Below are 21,681 nucleotides of genomic sequence, written 5' to 3' on the forward strand. Positions count from 1 at the left end.
GTATTCAAAGGGGGAGAAACTCGCATGGTGCAAGGGAGAGTATCCACGGACTATTAATATACATTTATTTTTTAAAAAGGCATTTAGACCGAACATTTTGTCCATTATGTTTTGTTTTTCGGAAAGTTCTTTGTTTATCTGAATTTTTATTTAGCGATGGTGTAGGCAAAGCACAAAGAGGAAATTATTGTGTGAGTCGATTCTTTGATGGGATAGGATTCAGCTCTGTTACAGGGAAAATGTGAACAATGTCGACAAGTAGACAGTGTCCAATACAGTGATACCTTCTAAAAGTAGCGATAGTTTGGAAGGATCAAAGTACTATTTTCAAATATTTTAAATAAATATTATGATCTGTGCCAAAATATGGATATTCGTTTTTTTATTATTTCTGTGAATTTTGACACATATTCTCTGTTTGACTTTATTTTAAGGAAGAAAGTCTTCAAGTAAGTATTTAGTTTTCTTAGAAATGTGAGTATGATACGGCTTGAAAGTAATGTGATTTATCAGGCCGGGTTTTAGTAAGTGGAGGCCCCTACACCTTTTAGAAATAATTATTATAATATTATTATACTTATATCTAGAAACATGTCAAAAGAAAGAAATATAGTATTTGATCATTTAACCTCATTTTTTAAAAAAATATTTAATATGAATATTTTAGTAAAGAAAAAGTAAAATTTTTGAGTTTGTGGAGGGTAAGGCCCTTAGTAGACGCACTGCCATACATCCAGATTTTCATTTATATATTACAAGCACGGAGCACACTCAAAGCAGTTATTTCTTAACCACGGAGGTGGTGTCAACAGTAAGATTGAAAGTATTGTCGGTAAAAATGCGAAAACAAATATTAAAAAAAAATAATGTTAAAGTTTCTGGCCAGTCTAATAAATGTTGATTCCTCTGACATTTTTGACTGACAGGTAATTTTTTTTCAATTTTGGTAAAGTGAAGTTTCTAAAGATAGATCTGTATTATTATTATGTAGACACACACTTTGATATGCTACAGTTAGTGTTGAGTTTCTTTTAAGAAGGCAAAGAAAACAAAGTGTCTTATTTCGTACAACACACAACATGTGTTAGCTTGCATTTCAATGTTTAGATACATTTAAAAAATTGGTTTAAATTCTGTTTACAAGGTACACGCATATGAAATTAGATGTTAATTAAAAACAAGTTGATATCAGACACAAACACATTGACATTACTGAGTCGTCTCATTTGTCCTTCACGCTCGTGGTCAACAGACTACACTTCAGATGACCAAATAAACAATGTCACTAGATGACATACTAGATGACATGCTAGATGACATACTAGATGACATACTAGATGACATACTGGATGACATACTAGATGACATACTACATGACATACCGGATGACATACTAGATGACATACTAGATGACATACTAGATGACATACTGGATGACATACTAGATGACATACTGGATGACATACTAGATGACATACTAGATGACATACTACATGACATACTAGATGACATACTAGATGACATACTGGATGACATACTAGATGACATGCTAGATGACATAATAGATGACATACTACATGACATGAAATACTAGATGGCATACTAGATGACATACTGGATGACACACTTTGACACAATGACATTATTTATTTTGTGTAGATGTTGAGAACTGAACTCGTGGTGTTTGTTTGTTTAAAGTCTCTGTCCATCCTCATCCTCATGCTCTCACCTATATGCACTGTTGTCTGGTGACCGAGGGAAGAACATCTAGGCTTTTAAACGCGGAAGATTAGAGATCAAATCCTAATCTTGTTATCTTTTATTTTTATGAGTACCTAAAATTAATTGAGGGAGTGGGTCTACAAAAAGTTACTCTCTGTGCTGGATGCATGATCCTTTCGTCAACAGTTGGCAAAGGAAGGTGCACTTAACATCATCTGCCCCATTGCAGCCCCATAGACTGCCCCATAGACTGCACTATTTGAGAAGAACGCTTTAGTCTTATTTGTAGGCTATACCTATGTTAAACATGTCTACGTCACATCTACCAATTGTGTATTGTATGTACCTAGTTATAAATGTGTTCTTTTTTGTAGAAATGAAAATGGAGATCTATAGACTTAAGTCTTTCTGAGTGAACAACAGGTGTGAACACTTCTGTGTGGTTCTGAGTTGTGGCCCCTGTAACTAATATTACATCATCACCTATGAATTTTTACCATTTTCCAAGTCACGTCTCAAAATATCAGACGTCTCTAAGAGTTGAAACATAGCCTTATAGTTTCTCTCTCTCTCACTTCTGTTGCTAACAAGATCTATGTTGGAGACCCATTAGTTATGTCTGCTGTGTAGAGTCCAATAACTTTCTAGCTCACACAGAATATTGCTGTCCTGGGGAGTCGGCGACAGCCATGTTTTTTGACTTTGTATTGAGGTCACGACAGGTTCAATTATAGAAAGAAATGAAAGATGGTTTAAAGATAAGATAGTTTAAAGATAGTATGACACTTCTCTAAACATATCTTATCTCTCTAAACATCTTTCCTTCTCTTAACATCTTTTATTTCTATTAACATATAGTAAAGCATATCACACTTCGCTACACACATTTAAATAGCTAGTCGACCAATGTTATATGTATTTGTATTAAAATGAGACAAGTAAAAAACTGTAGAGACAGGTAGTGAAGCTGTTTTGATGATTTATTGTTTTGATTTTGAAGATAGAGGAAGTTTTGAAAGAGAGCTCAGACATCACTGAAAGACTCCTAAATCTTGGATTGATAATTATAATGCCCTCGTCTATAAATAACACAATACTCCTTAGCGTGCATATTGTTTTGTTGAATAAATTATTTCTTTTAATTGTGAAATCTGATGCTAGTGTTGAACTGTTAAAGTCTTCATGTTTAGAAGTAACAACAGATCCTTCAGTCGGTCAAATAAGTGATTTAAACATTTAGCTGTTATAAAGTTAATATTGTGATTGAATGGATTAGAGCACATTGTAAGCTGTCTTCACTTTTATAAAGCATTGTACATTATAACAATTTCTTGACAATTGTTCCAGTTGCCAAAACTAAAATACATAAGGTTAAAAAACAGCAGTAAAACATTTGGATACATAGGTGTCAGCCGTGAAGATGAACAGAGTAGGTTGATGTGACGGCTGTACGACATCGACAGCTTAAACTATTTTAGTGTTCTTCTATATTCTTCTTGCCTAGCACATCTTTCATGGTCAGTTCTCTGTGGTCCAATCTTTCATGGTCAGTTCTCTGTGGTCCAATCTTTCGTTGTCAGTTCTCTGTGGTCCAATCTTTCGTGGTCAGTTCTCTGTGGTCCAATCTTTCATGGTCAGTTCTCTGTGGTCCAATCTTTCGTTGTCAGTTCTCTGTGGTCCAATCTTTCGTTGTCAGTTCTCTGTGGTCCAATCTTTCGTGGTCAGTTCTCTGTGGTCCAATCTTTCGTGGTCAGTTCTCTGTGGTCCAATCTTTCATGGTCAGTTCTCTGTGGTCCAATCTTTCATGGTCAGTTCTCTGTGGTCCAATCTTTCATGGTCAGTTCTCTGTGGTCCAATCTTTCATGGTCAGTTCTCTGTGGTCCAATCTTTCGTTGTCAGTTCTCTGTGGTCCAATCTTTCGTGGTCAGTTCTCTGTGGTCCAATCTTTCATGGTCAGTTCTCTGTGGTCCAATCTTTCGTGGTCAGTTCTCTGTGGTCCAATCTTTCGCGGTCAGTTCTCTGTGGTCCAATCTTTCATGGTCAGTTCTCTGTGGTCCAATCTTTCATGGTCAGTTCTCTGTGGCCCAATCTTTTCTGTGGACTTGTGTGTGTGTGTGTGTGTGGGGGGGGGGTCGGTGCTGCCTTAAGGTGCTAGGCAAACAGGTCATCAGAAGTCGAGATCAGAACTCGATCCCTTATTAGGTAGTCAAACGGTTTACGCCACTCGGCCACAAATCCTATGTACATGGTAAGGTAATTTCAAGTCAACATTCTAAACTGGACATTCTTTACAGCTAGCCACTAGACTCTTAACTTAATTATTCATAAAGTAAGTTTTTTTTTTTGTTTTCAATTTTAGACCATACACTAGATCAGTGTTTCCCAAACATTTTTCTTTTACGGAACACTTCGCACATTCTGAATATTTGGCGGGACACTTTATTTTTTATCGAGATTAATTCACATGGTGGCCTACGAGTTAATTATTCCAGTAGTTCATGGAACAACCCATCAGGCCTCGCGGAACACTAGGGTTCCTTGAAACACAGTTTGGGAAACACTGTCTTTACCCTTTTCTATGCTAATATTCACTTTTTAAATAAAATTTAACTTGCAGCTTTGCCAAACTGTGTTGTGGGGAGAAATCACACCATGTAGATGGAGAATCTGTCAGCTATGGATATTTGTAGGAGACAGTGTATCGATGTGCTGTATACAATCATAATGTGCTCCACACGTGAGTCACACTACACAGTTGTGCTTGAGAAAGTCCATAACAAAAAGCCAGTGAGTGTTCCGCTAGCCCGAGACTGTCCTGGTTGTCTAAATCTTAATACGTTCTGGATAGTAAGAAACCAGATTGGTACCCCAGGTTCTACTTCAGTGGTTTTTAGAAATCCTTATGAATTCTTAAGGGCGAGTATTATCGGCCTGCTATTTTTGATGGTATGCGCCGCTGCATCAACAACAACTCCAGTCGTGACTTCCACAGCATCTCAGTCGTCCAGCGTCCTCACCACTGTGTCAACTACAACGCCAACATCCACACCGGCTGTCACCACCACTAACGCCACAACTCGAGCCAACAGGACTAGAATTGTGCTGGGTTACATCACTTCACTGACCAGGCCCAAAAACCCGGAACTAGCCGCCGGCCCTAAGATCTCCGGTGCCATGACCTACGCCATCGCGGTCATCAACAATGACACGTCACTGCTTCCTGGTTATGTTTTGGCCTTCCTATTGGGCAATGGCAACAATTCGGACCTTACCTCATTAAATTTACTCACAGGTTCGTCATCTTTTTGCTCATTTTCTAAGTGCGTTTGTATGTAATCATTTAAGCTATGAATGGACCTTATTTTTAATTACTTAGCTGTATAACAATTAGCTCTTGAGGTATAAAGGGGAAATAAACCTTGAGGGATTATGGGCGCGACATGGCCTAAATTGTGCTGATGTGCCAAAAAAACTAAAAATCAATTATCAAATACATGTAATCATGATCTAAATGAAATGTTTGATGTTTGAACGAAATCTGATTAACTGGAGCAGTATATGTACATGATATGAATCTATAAGTGTAGGCTGTGTGATCTGAACTCCTTTAGTATAAACGGTATTTAGCTAGAGCATAAGAAGGGGACACACTCAGAAGGATGAACTAGAATTTCTATGTGGACTTGCTGTGGACGATTTATTCTGTAAACAAAACTTTGTGCTATTTGCTCAAACTTATGTTTGAAAAAGTCTTTTGAAGTTTAAATACATCTAAAGCTAAATATTTTAGGGTTAGATTTTAAAGAAAATAAAACTTAAAAAAAAAAATAGCTACTTTTTCTCCCGTCTTCCAACGTACACAAACACACTAAATCTAACAGTTAGTCATACACATATTTACCAAAATTCTGAGCCTAATTTGCTAAAAAAAAAAAAAAAAAAAAAAAAAAAAAAAAAAAAAAAAAAAAATATATATCAAAACCAGTAATAGGCAGTAGAAACATAACAGTCTTGTTTTTACAATGTTGAACATCGAAAAGTAAAGATTTTAATTAATTTACTCAATTCATTTGAAATACATAAATACTGGCATGCTAGTAATGTATAATTTGACAAATGGTGTATACACGTCATTTCCGGTTAATTCTTTTTTTTTTCTTGAGACAGTTCTGAAGGGGTTAATAACAGAACCAACCATATATCGATCAAATCATTTCCCAACATGATGCAAATATCACGCAGAGTTTTAATAATTCATCATTCAGCAGCGTGACTTCAGTCACTGTTGACATTTAGGGATCAAATACAAAATAGTTTAGACTAATTAGCAGGAAAATGTCTTTTCATTGGACATTCTTTTTGAAATATAGATTTGAGAAGTTTTAAAATTTGTTGTGGCCAAAGAATAGGCCTTATAAAACAACCATTACATTATTTTCTACAAAACCTTTGAAAGTAATGTTTATACTAAACAGAGTACACTACACGGTATTTCTATAAGAAACAGCGTACTGAAGTTTTGATCTCCTGGAAAATATTTACAGTACCAACAAGTACTTTTAGCTTTGTTGAGAGAGCCTGAAGTTCCGATTTATAGGCCATGATTCCTGCCGGACTGGACGCCTATATAATTGAGACTAGCATGGGTCCCAATGCCGCGATCTCTCTAGACAGTTTAATGAGTCGGTTTTGTTATACAAAGTAAAGAGGACTTTAAAGATGCCATTAGCATTCGTCTGGATTCTTGTGGGACACGGTCGTTGTTTGTGTGGGGGGGGTGGGTGGGGGGGGGGCTATCACCCTGACAATTACTGTAAGGTCACCAGGACCTGATGTAAAGATTGTAATTGACTAATGTTAGGTACACCTTTGATTGGCTAAATGGATGCACTTTCAAAAAGGTCATTAAATATATTATTTATATCTTAATGCACTAAATCACATATTTGATTTGTACATAGTCAACTAAATAACTCAACTCAATGTACAATGAAGTAAATAACTTAACTCAATGTACAATTAACTAAATAACTCAACTCAATGTATAATTTCCCGACATGATTTCATGTTCAGATTTCTTATATTTTATAAATTACACGCGAGTTTCTACTCTAAAATAGAAGGGTTTTATGTTCTATATACGATTCTATATTATTGTCCTAACTGTACAATGAGGTTTAAATACATTTAAACGTTTTATTTTAGGTAAATGCTTTGTTGAATTTAAGAAACGATTTAAAAAAAAAACAACACTTTATGAGGTACACTAACACGCCACGTTTTCAAACTTAGAACGATACAACTAGGACATTTAATTATTTTAGCACTAATGAAGATTGTTATGTGTCCAAACTGTAAGAGTAGTTCCTGAATAAAGTCCTTTGAGTTACAAAATTGATTTTTTCCCCTTACTTCTGCTACGAATTAGATTTGAACCATTTGTATTTTTTGTTACTCTCTTAATCAACTTCGTGGCTGTTTGGATGAGTAAAAATAAGTCCTAAAGCATTTTTCAATTGCGATCTAAAAAAACAACATCAACAACAACAACCGCAAAAACAACAAATATAAAAAAGACTCTAGAAAAACAAAAACGCTTCTTTTTTTTTTAAGTGCCGGTGTAGACGCACTTGCCTAGTTCAGGTTTTTTGAATAATTTTAGCCCTCGAGGTGTGTTGATGATGAAAAAAAAAGAAAAAGAAAAAGGCCGAAAGAGAAGAAACCGAAAAGCATCCATTTCCAGGCAATTCTTGGACAGTTTAATTCGTTTCACTTCCTTTTATTTTAAACCGGAAACACACCCCATTCTACGGATAAAAAAGTTGAAACGATGTCTAAAAAGAACTAAATTACGCGATAAAGAAACGACACAATCCAAGGGACGTTCATGCTTTAAGAACCAGGCGAGAAACGACCAAAAGGAAACAATTTCTTAACGGAGATGTTTATTTTTACTGTAAACATTTGGCAGGGAGTTAGCCAATGGAACTGTATCCATGGTGATACATACTTTTAAAATACAAGTTCTAGACCTTCAAATGGTAATATTATAAATCTAAGAGAAGTGCACACCTGAGACACTTTGTATGAGACATGCGCAAATCTGAGACACTTTGGCGAAAGTCTGAGACATGCGCAAATCTGAGACACTTTGTCTGAGACATGCGCAAATCTGAGACACTTTGTCTGAGACATGCGCAGATCTGAGACACTTTGTCTGAGACATGCGCAGATCTGAGACACTTTGTCTGAGACATGCGCAAATCTGAGACACTTTGGCGAAAGTCTGAGACATGCGCAAATCTGAGACACTTTGTCTGAGACATGCGCAAATCTGAGACACTTTGTCTGAGACATGCGCAAATCTGAGACACTTTGTCTGAGACATGCGCAGATCTGAGACACTTTGTCTGAGACATGCGCAGATCTGAGACACTTTGTCTGAGACATGCGCAAATCTGAGACACTTTGGCGAAAGTCTGAGACATGCGCAAATCTGAGACACTTTGTCTGAGACATGCGCAAATCTGAGACACTTTGTCTGAGACATGCGCAAATCTGAGACACTTTGTCTGAGACATGCGCAGATCTGAGACACTTTGTCTGAGACATGCGCAGATCTGAGACACTTTGTCTGAGACATGCGCAAATCTGAGACACTTTGGCGAAAGTCTGAGACATGCGCAAATCTGAGACACTTTGTCTGAGACATATGCAAATCTGAGACACTTTGGTGAAAGTCAGAAATGTGCTAATCTATGACTGACGCATTTTTAAGACATGCGGAAATCGAAGACATATGCCGCATTTCTGAGACAGGCACAAATATGAGACTGATGCAGGAGCGTCTTCAGTCTTCCAAAGTTCAAACCTTTCTCAGAGACTAGAACTTTATACCACTCGGTATTCGTACACATTTTTAGCCATATCTGTGACTACTAAAGGATTAATGCCCCTTGTTGGTATCAAACAAAATATTTAATAACCTGTAGTTAATTGACTAAGTGGCTATTTTAGTTTGAAATGGATTCATGCATTGTCTATGCCAATGAATAATTGTGCAGCGTTTCAACTAAATCCGAGTTTGGGTGTGGGAGAAATAACGTGTAAAACTTTTTACCACACAGACACAGACAGACAGACAGAGTTGATACAAGCTTTGTTACAAAGCAATTCTTTGTAAAACGAACAATTAGTTCTGGTTATGGTACTACGGGACTACCGTGACTGTGACTTATTAGTGTGAATGATTGTATGATTGAACTAGTCCGAAGAGAAATAAGATTTTGATTCCTTGTTTACAACAGAGAATAATTGAAAGGCGGATACAGTCAGTGTGTAGTAGATGACAGCCTGGGGAATTTAACTTGTGTGTAGAAAGCAAGATTCTTTTAGTACGTGGAGTATTTTCGCTACCTTGAGTACTTGCTGTGTTTCCCTACCCTTGGTACTTAGAATGTTATTTCTTCCCTTAGTACTTTCGCTACCCTTAACTCTTTGTGTGTTTCGCTACTGTAGCAGCCTAATTAACACTCTAGGTCAGCGGTTCTCAACCTTTTATGCATGGCGACCCTTTTTTACAATCCCCCACTCTGCCGCGACCCCTCCCCCCACATACACACACAGAAATAGAAGAGTAGACAAAAACAATCTATATTTTCGATGGTCTTAGGCGACCCCTGGCAAATCGTCGATCGACCCCCAAGGGGGTCCAGACCCACAGGTTGAGAACCCCTGCTCTAGGTGTTTCACTTGAGTTAGATTTTTTAAAATCTAAATCCAGTTATCATGTGGCTCCGCACACATCTCAGAAGTAAACAAACACAACACGGAGAACTGCACACCTTTAGTTTGTTCTTCAATGAATAATAAAAACATAAGCCTTGAACTACGTTTACATAATTTCTTAAATATGTCCAATCACATGTATATATTAAATTTAAACAAAAACTTGTACTAGATTGTAAACATATTAACTATAAAATGCATTCTACAAAGACCAACTAAACGGCCATTATATTTTCTTCCTATAACTTTATCAGTTGAAGATCTCTACCTCTACCGCCTATAATCTGTAAGTAAAATACAAAGACCTATAATGACCTCGCTGACCAAAGCACACAATGACTACCAACAACCTTATAATATTACTACAAAATTACCAAGACGCAATAAAGGTTACTATTTGAATGAATGATTACGCTAAAGGAAAACGGTGGCGATGGTTACAAATATTTTACTTCGAAATAGTTCCACAAAACATGAAAATCAAAATTTATAAAGATATTTGTTGTGTTACGGCCCCTGTTACTTGGCCATCTTCCACAGGCCATCGTGATTCACAAAGGAAGGGTCTCGGATTGCAGATGTCATACACAACAGCAGCAGAAAGAAGGGTCTCGGATTGCAGATGTCATATACAACAGCAGCAGAAAGAAGGGTCTCGGATTGCAGATGTCATATACAACAGCAGCAGATAGAAGGGAGAAAATACAACGGCGCCTGGTGATTACATATGGCGAACGTGTGACCGCAACTGTGTATCAAGGATTGGCCTCTTTCGTCGCACAAGAAGTTGCAAATGAAAAAGATCGTCTCCCGAGACGTCAAATGCAACAGACAACATTGAAATTTACATACGCTTTACAACTTCAATACAATTAAACTGTTAGTCATGTATTGGTAGGGCCCAATGATTTTTCTCATTAAGACGATTGACATCTGTCACCAAACGAAACTGCAATATAAGCCTATAGTGAACAAATCATTCTGTCTAACCCATATCCAAGTCTGCCATAGACACTGTAGCTCACTATATTCACACAATGCAAAGAAAAACTACACATTTTATTGAAAATTCTATCTCGCTAAAAACAAGAATGTTTACTCTGGGCACTATACGTCATCATGTCAGACTTTTGTTTCTAGTTGCCTTCCAGACAATCCCTCACTGTGGGGCACGTTCGAGGACAAGTTTCTAAAAATGACTTGGGATTAGTCCCGCAGACGATAAATTGTTTCGCTTTAAAAATCTGAAGTTGTGAGTCACTGGCTAGAGGCAGACTCGAGTCATTTTTCTAAGCCTCGGAAATCTAGAAATGTCAAACTCTAATTAGGAAGAGAGAAGAACGCAGAGTGAACGAAATGTTTAATTTACACATAGTATCAAGAATATGTTTTTTTCTTTGGTTTCATTGAAAGTAGTGACTTGATGTTCTATTACATTTGTAATTCTATTCCTTCTTTGTCTACATATTTTTGAACATGTATATATATAGAGAGTGAGAGAGAGAGAGAGAGAGAGAGAGAGTGAGAGAGAGATAGAGCCAGAAATCCATACAACGTTTTGGTGTTTCCGTTGTACAGAATAAAGGAAGGGCCGATAATCTATGTGTTTTTTTAGCGGCCCCCGTAAGGGGAAAAAGCCGCTATTAGGTTTGTGCAAAATGTCCGTCTGTCCGTCTGTCCGTCTGTCCGTCTGTCTGTCTGTCCGTCTGTCCGTCTGTGCGTCTGTCCGTCTGTCCGTCTGTCACACTCAGATCTCGAAAACTAGAAGAGATATGAATAATATTATTTCATCATTAAATGCGGCTTGAAAAGTTTAGGTGCAACGGCTACTTTTAGTTTTCTAAAAGCAAACCGTTTAATTTATAAAATTAATTATGCAAGCGATTTTTTCAGAAAAATACACCAATTCTAAAACAATTATGTAAATGTAAGGGAGGCAATGTTACAATATGCTAACAAAAATGGACAATTTTTGTGTATTTTCAGTATCACTAAGTCAAATATATTGATAAAATGTGCAAGAAATGTTTACAACAAATATAAATAATAGTTAAAGGTGTTTTTTCTGGTCAACTAGCTGCTAAAATTAAAAGAAAACATTTCTGTTTGTTTATAAAGGCTAATAATGCCTTTTGTATGTAAATATCACACACATTTTTTAAAATGGTCTTTTTATGCAGCGACTTTTGTGCAGTAGCGTAAAGTCGTAACATGTCAAGGTGCTAAACCAATTCCTTAAACTTTTTTAAAAAATCAGATTTTATTTATTTTTTGTTTAGTGCCCCCATCCAAATAAAAGAAGATTATTTTTGTGCGTTTTGTCTGTTGGTCGGTCAGTCCGTCACGATTAGATTAACAAAAGACACTAGAGGCTATTGTAAATCTGATTTAACCTTTAATTTTTCATTCAGAAATATTGCAATAGTTTTAAGTATCTATAATAGATTGTTCCGGATGTTTTGTGAAAAAAAAATCAATGCCAATGAATATTTGTTTGCTCTTCTAACTTATATTAGATTTTATTTCCATGCTTAAACGTTGCAAGAAACACATGATCTTTAATATATTGTTCCGGTTTTTAATGTAAATAGCAATACAAATGCTAAATTAAAATATCTATACTGATTTATATTTCATTAACTATAAAGTTGTTCCGGATATTGTTTTATAAAAATAAATTATGTCAAATGATTGTTTGAAATCGCATTATTGACTAATATTACACTTATATTCTTTGACACAACGTCACTATAGTTTATTTATCAATATCAATTGTTCCGAATTTTTAATTTAAAACAACTTTATGTCAAATAATTTTTTTTTTCAAAAATATCGACAATAGGTTATTCAGGATTTTAAAATAAGAAAGTAATTAACTAGAAACGACTATTGAAAATCAATTTTTAGACTTATTTTACAGTTAATTTTCTTGTCGAAATATAATAAAAGTTGTTTAATCGGTAAATAATGTTCCGGATTTTGTTTCTAAAAAGAAATCGAACTACATTACCTTAATTTTCTTACAAATCGTCGCCAAAAATGATCCGAATTTTATATGAAAAATCTAATAACGCTAATAAATGTTTGAAATCCCTCTTGTAATAAATAAAACAAATAATTTTCTCATTTATGAATATTGGTTGTTCCGGATTTTTTATGAAAAATAGTTTAACATTTAACTTTCTAGCTAAAACGTTAGAAAATCTAATTATTGTTAATATTATGCTCCGATTTTTAAGGAAAACAACTTCCTAACACCAAAGTATGGTTCCCACAAATTTAATTAACGGCATTTGATTAATCTGGAATTCTTATTTTCTCTCACTATAAATATATAAACATCCGGAACAATCTATTATAGAAACTTAAAAGTAATGCGATGTTTCGGAAGGGAAATTAAATTTTAATCAGATTTTCAATAGCTTTTAGTCTTTTTTTTTCTCGCTATTAACATAACGGACAGACAGAATGACAGACAAAACAAAAAAAAAGCGTCTTTAATCCGTTTATATATATATATATATATATATATATATATATATATATATATATATATATATATATATATATATATATATATATTAAGTCTAACTAGCCCATCAAATAAAATGCTAAAAGAACTCACTCGGTGCACCAATGTCTATGATCCCTCGAGAAGCTGCTCGTAAAGATGACATTTTTTAGTCTAACTAGGACGTGTGACGTAATGGAATTTTTTTCCTTTGACGTCATATAGAGTTAATTCTTTAAATGAAATGCTAAAAGAACTCACTCGGTGCACCAATGTCTATAAACCCTCGAGAAGCTGCTCGTATAGAAGACATTTTTTAGTCTAACTAGGACGTGTGACGTAATGGAATTTTTTTCCTTTGACGTCATATGGAGTTAATTCTTTAAATGAAATGCTAAAAGATCTCACTCGGTGCACCAATGTCTATGAACACTCGACAAGCTGCTCGTATAGATGACATTTTTTAGTTTAACTAGGACGTGTGACGTAATGGAATTTTTTTCCTTTGAAGTCATATAGAGTTAATTCTTTAAATGAAATGCTAAAATAAATCACTCGGTGCACCAATGTCTATGAACCCTCAACAAGCTGCTCGTATAGATGATATTTTTTAGTCTAACTAGGCCGTGTGACGTGGTGGATTTTTTTCCTTTGACGTCATATGGAATAAATTCTTTAAATGAAATGCTAAAACAACTCGGTATAGTAATGTTTATTAAACCTCGTAATGTTACTCGCATTTTAAAAAGACATAATAGCTAGATTAGATCTAATCTAGATTTTTTACACTAGATCTAGATTTTTTTTACACTAGAGCTAGATTTTTTACACTAGATCTAGATTTTTTCTTACACTAGAGCTAGATTTTTAAAACTAGATTTAGATTTTAAGTTCTAATTAAAATCATTATAGAATCTAGATTTAAAATTTCTTGGTCTAGTTTGGAATGTTTGTTGTTTTACATGTTTCGGATGTTCCTTCAGAGTTGTAGTCCAAACCTCCCGTAGGACGACGGGGGATGGGAGCGGGCAGGGTTTGAACCTGGGACCATCGATGAATCCAAACTACAGTCCAGCGCGCAAACCGCACTACCAGACAGCCATGATTTAGACTAGATCAAGATCTATAATTTTAATTTCTAGTCTTAAGGTGTAGATTTTTATTTCTAAAGTCTAGATTGTCAATATTGCAATGTTATAAAATACTAAAACTAATCTACTATTTTAATATTTCATATTGCAATTTGTCTATTAATTGATTATCTAGTGTTTTTTTTTTATATAAATCTTATCTAAATTACATCTATATTATCCCAAATATATATTTTAGATCTAGATCTAGTAGATATAGATATTGAGAGTGCTTAATTAGTAGTTTAATTTAGGTAGATTTACATCCTCATTCTAGTTCCATTTAGGCCTAAATGAAAATGCTCAATACCAAAAGATTATCTAAAATCGCTCTTCTGACATATTGTACATATCCGGTAGTTGTCATTCCGTAATGTGTAGGTATATTATCAATAGTAGGCTATTAGTTTGTAACCAGTTTGTCATTAGATTAAGAGATTTTGCCTGGTCGTGCGGTTAGCGCGCAGGACTGATTATTTCTACGGTCTCGGTTTCATACCCTGCTCGATGCCATCCTCAGTCGACCAGGGATCCGTCTCCCACGGGGGCCGCCTCTGAGTTTGTGTGGCAACACAAACTCTCTTTGTAATCTTGTTAATCATTGGTTTGCAGAATAACATTTTCTAAGCACTTCCGTTTGTAGTTTGTAGTTGGCAACATTAAAGGTCAATTTAACGTCCTTGACTTGCTTAGTTGACCTTGAACATCTGCTAGACCTAATGAAATGATCGTAGTTTAAATGCTAGTGCCGAAGTTGAGCACTTCATGCGTAAAAGCGATGTACAAATGAACCTGGGAAAAAGCTTATTAGTACCAACTAAAGTGAAAGTGAAGCTATTAATGCATACAAATGGATGTGCACAGAATCATCTCTTGAAACAAATGATTACATATATAGCTCGTCCATCAGTGGTTCGATGATGACCACTTTTGTAATCCAGGGGGCTGAGGGCTTTGCACTAGGGTTTTGTGTCTTCTCGTGTGGCTGGTGAGACCTATGTGAGCCCGGAATGTTCGGCTGCACACTGGGAAGGCTATTCCAGCTGGAGCTAGAGAAGAACAATGATGACATCAAATGTATAGAGCCTACATTGTTTCTTCTGGAAACGTCGCGCTACACTCTAACCAACAATAGGAAAATACATTAGATTGTTTTCAAGCGTAGTGTAGACTATTTTATGACCAATGAGATATTTGCATTCGTCCACACGTGATTAGGTAGAATAAATGTTGAACACACAGAGAATAAAAGAAGCTCATGTATTATATAGTTCATACACACACACACACATACAGACATATACATATAATGAAATATATTTGTGCATTTTCAGTTTGACTATCAATAGAATTATGTCTAAGCCAACCAAAGCTTGAAGTCAAAGTTTCAAAGAAAATTGACACATTTGACAATCTGAAGTCTCATCTAGTTATCAAGGTAGTCTCCCCTAGCCACACAAGACGTTGAGCTATTCAAATGAGAAAACGCGATGACAATTAATCGTTTGATCAGATTTGGACTCGACCACACCCCTTCCCGGTACACACCATTTCCTGGGGTTAGCTGAACATTTTTAACACACTTATCTTTACCATTATGAAATATGTTTTTTTTTTTTACTTGAAATAGGACAAAAAGTAAAATATTTTTTCATTTAGATTACAAGCGAATTGAGTTTAGATAGATAGCAAGACTGATGGACAGCTAAATGTCAAATGTTTTGATAGTGTTGATAATCAATATTGTCCAACTTCACCTGTACTATAAACAAATCAAGCATGAAGTCCTTACTAGCTGTATAAAAACTCTAAGCCGTTAGTACTTCAGTGAATGTAAAGCATTCTAAGATATTTTTGGTACTAGTTAGAATGATAAAAAGCCAAGTAGTCACGCATCTCACACACCTGTACGAAATGTTGTCTTAAGGGTCACCACCGAGTATTTAAACTTACTTTTTCATCTATCAGATAATATTTAACTGTTTTAAATGTGGGTTGGACTATAGACATGGGGCTAAAAATAGAATTGCTTTTTTTAAAAATAACATTTAATTTTTAAAAATCTACAGGAAGAGACCTTTGTTACTGACAGTTTTTGGGCCAAATCATCGTAATCATCATCTGTCCCTTAACTTTCGTCACTGGGGTGCTGTGACAGTTTGTGTAACCAAAGTTCTCCACTTTTCCCGGTCTGCAGCTGTTCTTAACCGGTCCATTCTTTTACATTGTCCAGCCATCGGACAACCCTTTCTTCGTGCTCCCTCCACTGTACCTTGAAGGATGACTTTTAAGTCATGACTTACAATATGAGGAAACCAACTCAATATTGAGGAGCTACTCCTTTACCCCAGCCAGAGTGTTGACTTGTCAAAGTACAAACACATTGGTCTTCTTTACCTGGTATCTGATACCCAGCATTGTTCTGTAGCAAAGGTTGGAATTCTTCTGTCAGCCTCAGCGTTCAGTGTCCACCTTTCACAACCATATAGAAGTACAAAGACCTCTAAGGAAGGATACACTCCCTAGAGACGTTTCTTGGAAGGTTGAGACGTAATGACCAGCTCTCCCTAACGAGGCTTCAGCATAATGTAATGACCAGCTCTCCCTAGCGAGGATTCAGCATAATGTAATGACCAGCTCTCCCTAGCGAGGATTCAGCATAATGTAATGACCAGCTCTCCCTAGCGAGGATTCAGCATAATGTAATGACTAGCTGAGTCTAGCTCTCCCTAGCGAGGCTTCAGCATAATGTAATGACTAGCTGACTCTAGCTCTCCCTAGCGAGGCTTCAGCATAATGTAATGACTAGCTGAGTCTAGCTCTCCCTAGCGAGGCTTCAGCATAATGTAATAACTAGCTGAGTCTAGCTCTCCCTAGCGAAGCTACAACATACATGTAATGACCAGCTCTCCCTAGCGAAGCTACAACATACATGTAATGACCAGCTCTCCCTAGCGAAGCTACAACATACATGTAATCATTTGTCTTCGTTGGACTTATTTTCTTTTCGTTAGATGGCTACGTGCTCGTTTGATATGAGCTCTGGGCTGTTGTCTCGATTGTCCCACCGCCACCCCCCCCCCTCCTTCCTTTAGGAGGTTTGGGTTAGGATTTTTTTTTTCGCCATGTGGGGTTGGGGGGCAGAGGGTCCCAGTTACGGTCCAACACGTACCCAGTCGTCTGCTAGGATGTACTAATCTTTAATTTGGACATCAGAAACATTCACAGTAAAACGTCGGTCATCCGGACGTCAATGATTCGGATTGTTTTTGTTATTGTTTCACAGTACGGTGTCTAAGTGCTGAAGTAATATTTGGTCAATGGCATTGCTTCGTCATCTTGGAAACATCTAGCGCGTGTTTCTGTAACATGTAAACATGTATTTCACTTGAATTTTAGGTTTACGTACGGTGCGATAAACCCCCCCCCCCCCATATACATTTTCTTTTCATTGTCGGTGAAATGGACAGTTTATATATTCGGCTATCCGGGCGATAGAGTATCTGGACAGACACCGTTCTCAATTAATTCGGATAATCGAGGTTATACTGTAACATAAACAAACATCAATGGTTAGATGCATCCTTTTAAAAACCCTTTTCAATAGATATCCTTCAGTCAGCAGTGTGCAATATATATATATATATATATATATATATATATATATATATATATATATATATATATATATATATATATATATATATATATATATATATATGTATATATATCATGGGCGTAGCCAGGATTTTTTTTCGGGGGGGGGGGGGTTGGGGGGGGGGTGAATTTTTTTCTCCCCCCCCGACCCCCCCCCCCGGGAAAAAATATATGTATTTATGTGTGTGTGTGTGTGTGTGTGTACATAATCTTTATTACATTCTGATCCTTCATTCTTTCGGAAGACATTTATTGTGCCCTAGAATAGGTTCTTCCATGAGTTAATGAAAAAATTGTAGATTCCCCGACATTAATAGCAAAGGGGTCTTGGGGAGCGCTAGGAGCTCCCCTAGCGCTTCGCCCCGCCGCCAAGCACTATTTCTGATATTGAAAACCAATAAAATGCATATTCTGAGGTATCTACGGTGCATTTTAATGCTATTAAAAAGTTTTATTTCAAAAACCTAATGTGCTATTCTTACTGACTTAGACCCTCCCACGCCGTTCGGAGCATTTGACGTCAAGCAGTTTCCATAAAAATCTGTCACTGGTAATGTCTGAAGCCTCTTCCCACCTACCATGAGGACCTCCATGAATGAGTGGCGTCAAGTTGTACCAGGATATCGTTGCAACTCTTCCTATGCGTAATTCATTTTGTCGGAGAACATATCCCGCAAACCTCATGCGTCGTTCTCTCACAATCTTACTAAGGGGTCGACTCCCAGTTCGGCATAGGATTTCCTTGATTTAGATCCGATCTCTATAACTGACTCCTGAAATCTGTCTTAGCCATCTTAGTTGAGCTACATTTAGTGTTTTTCGATTTCGGTAGATGACTATTCACTGCAGTTTATTAATGGAGCCCTGCCACTGGTAAAAATGTGTAACCTCTCTTGAATACGCTTTTGGAATTAAGTGACTGTAGTTTGCTTTAGATTTTATATCGAAAAGAGAAGTTTTATCGTCAAAATCTTCTGTTGGGGGTTTTCCACCTCAAAATGCTCTGTAGGGGGATCTTAGACTCAAAACCATTTGGAGGGGTTTTAAACTTTAAAAAAAAAGCCATCTATAGAAGAAACTCAAAACCCCCGATTGGCTTGGCTACGCTCAAATAATTTTAGTGTGTAATTTGCTTTTTTTTTATATTGAAGATGTATTTTTAGCACCAAACCCTTCTGAATGGGGGTTTAAACTCAAAACCCCTTTCGGCAACGCTCATAGCATTTTGAGTGCGTAATTTTCTTTTTTTCTTACACTGAAGATGTATTTTTTAGCCTCAAACCCCCCTGGCGGGGGGTTTAAACGCAAAACCCCTTTGGCTGCGTTCATAGATTTTAGTGTGAGTAATTTGCTTTTATTTATATAGAAGAGGTACTTTTTAGCTTCAAACTCCACTGGAGGGGAGTTTAAACTCAAAGCCCCTTTGACTACACTCAAAACATTTTGAGTGTATAATTTGCTTTGTTTTTATTATTAAAGAGGTATTTTTTACCTTCAAACCCCGCTGAAGTGGGGTTTAAACTAAAAACTAAGTCAAAACCCATTTAGATACGCTCATAATATTTTGAGTGCGTAATTAACTTTTTTTTTTATATTGAAGAGGGGGTTTATCGTAAATTTTGGAGGGGATTTTAAAATCAAAATCTCCCTTAACTGTGCTCTTGGAATTAAGGGATTTTCGCATTTTCGTTTTGTTTTGTTTTATAGAAGAGGGGGGGGGGTTAACTGAAAAAAACCCAAGTAGGGGGTTTAAAACTCAAAACCCCTAGTAGGGGGTTTAAAACTCAAAACCCCTGGTAGGGGTTTTTAAACTCGAACCCCCCTGGTAGGGGGTTTTAAACTCAAAGCCCCCTGGTAAGGGGTTTTAAACTCAAAACCCCATTGGTTGTGCTGGGGCAATTGATGGTTTAGTATTAAAATATCACCTAAAATAAACAAAATCAAAGCAAAGAATCATTCACTAAATTCCGATTCCCCCCCCCCCCCCAAGGGGGGGGGATTTCATTTCGGGGGGGGGGGTGAACCCCAACCCCCCCTGGCTACGCCCATGGGCGTATGTATGTATATATGTATGCATGTATATATGTATTTATGTATGTATGTATGTATGTATGTATGTTTGTATGTATATATGTATTTATGTATGTATGTATGTATGCATCCTAAACACCATCCCAAACCAAACTCACCAACCACTAGCCAGATCCACTCCTGTTAAACCTAAATCTACTAAAATTAATACAGCAGCCTCAATAAACAAACCTACTAAAGAAGAAATACCAAAATACCTTAAAACCTTAGTATTGGGTCTCCGAAGTATTAGGAACAAAACTTTCTATATTGTAATTATTATCATGCAAATTTACAGTGGTCATAAAGACTGCTACATCATAATTACATAGAAACGACATAAGTGCATATTTTTGTGAACTTATTTACTGAGTATAGTAAATATTCAATATAGGGATTTAGGTAAACAACATATTTCTATTACGCACAATAACAATACTTTTAATTCATATTTGTTACCCTTGTGACTGCTGTCAAATTACAGTCAGTCAACATTGACCAGTAATTATACTTGTTTAGTTTCCACACAAAAAAAAAAAGCTTTCTCACTGAATGAGACAATATATGTTCCGGAAGTGAAATGTCGGGACGAGCGAAACTTGCCCTTGTGGAACATCACCAGAGAATGCTGACCATTTCCTTCAATGGTGCAAACTAAATGAAGAGACCCGAACAAGACTCTGGCCCAAAAACCCTCCTATAGAACCAAAGCTATTTGGAGAACTGCCTGATCAGGAAGCCACTGCCGGTTCATCTCAGATATAGGATTGCTGACCTGAACTGCCTGATCAGGAAGCCACTGCCGGTTCATCTCAGATCTAAGATTACTGATCTGAACTGCCTGATCAGGAAGCCACTGCCGGTTCATCTCAGATATAGGATTGCTGATCTGAACTGCCTGATCAGGAAGCCACTGCCGGTTCATCTCAGATATAGGATTACTGATCTGAACTGCCTGATCAGGAAGCCACTGCCGGTTCATCTCAGATATAGGATTACTGATCTGAACTGCCTGATCAGGAAGCCACTGCCGGTTCATCTCAGATATAGGATCACTGATCTGAACCCTCCTACAAGTAAAATGAGAACGAAGAAGAAGAGATGTATGTGTACCCAAATAGTGTGAAGAGCAGCAAATGTTTTTAAAGTGTGGAAATACAGCTTCTGGCACTCATAAGACTGACTGAAACTTTATTTGTTTGGAGTTATGTCCTCTTGAGCTGAATCAGCTTCTGCGATAGATGGTGAGCTGATGGTATTGAAAAATAGTTCTTGACTTCTTAAAATTTGCTTTTATAAATTGCACAATTAAGAAATCTAAATAAGTGTTTTCATCATTTCACTAGAAATAGTTTCACCTTTCAGCAAAGGAAAATGACAAAACCTGTTTTCTTTTGCTTAATTGTAGAAATAGGAAAGCCTTGTTTGAAAAGATTTAACATGCATTTATATGTAATATGCTATAAAATCTGTCTTCCACTTTTCATTAGAAATATTGGTAACAAAGTCAAAGTCCTTCAATGAACATAACAATTTCTTCTTGAGATTTTATATTGTTCTCATATGCCTTGCTCATGCTAAGATAGCGGGTACCAGTGGTTACCGCCTCCTAACTTTGATTACTTTTTTTTTTTGCGTCTAATATGTAACAAAATTTTATGCAGCTTTGTGCAAACTTTCCTGTGTAGAGTTTATGGTTGGGATATATTTTATAAAAAAAAAAAAAAAAAAAAACAATTTTTACTCACTAAAAGATCGAACTCCATCAATTGTTACACTTGCCATCTTGTTCAAAAGTCTACC

General features: G+C 36.4%; 1 protein-coding gene across 1 annotated transcript in view; it reads left to right on the top strand.

Moving 5' to 3' along the window:
• Positions 1–299: 299 nt before the first annotated feature.
• The window catches only part of LOC106058761 (guanylate cyclase 32E-like), a 76,274-nt gene continuing 54,892 nt past the window's right edge, over positions 300–21,681 (top strand). The window contains exons 1-2 of the mRNA XM_056021472.1: positions 300–449; positions 4,340–5,014. Coding sequence (XP_055877447.1) covers positions 4,381–5,014 — 634 coding nt within the window. The 5' untranslated portion in view covers positions 300–449; positions 4,340–4,380. The remainder of the gene's footprint in view (positions 450–4,339; positions 5,015–21,681) is intronic.

The sequence above is a fragment of the Biomphalaria glabrata genome, chromosome 2 (genome assembly GCF_947242115.1).
Source record: "Biomphalaria glabrata chromosome 2, xgBioGlab47.1, whole genome shotgun sequence".
In the NCBI taxonomy this organism is placed as follows: Eukaryota; Metazoa; Mollusca; class Gastropoda; family Planorbidae; genus Biomphalaria; species Biomphalaria glabrata.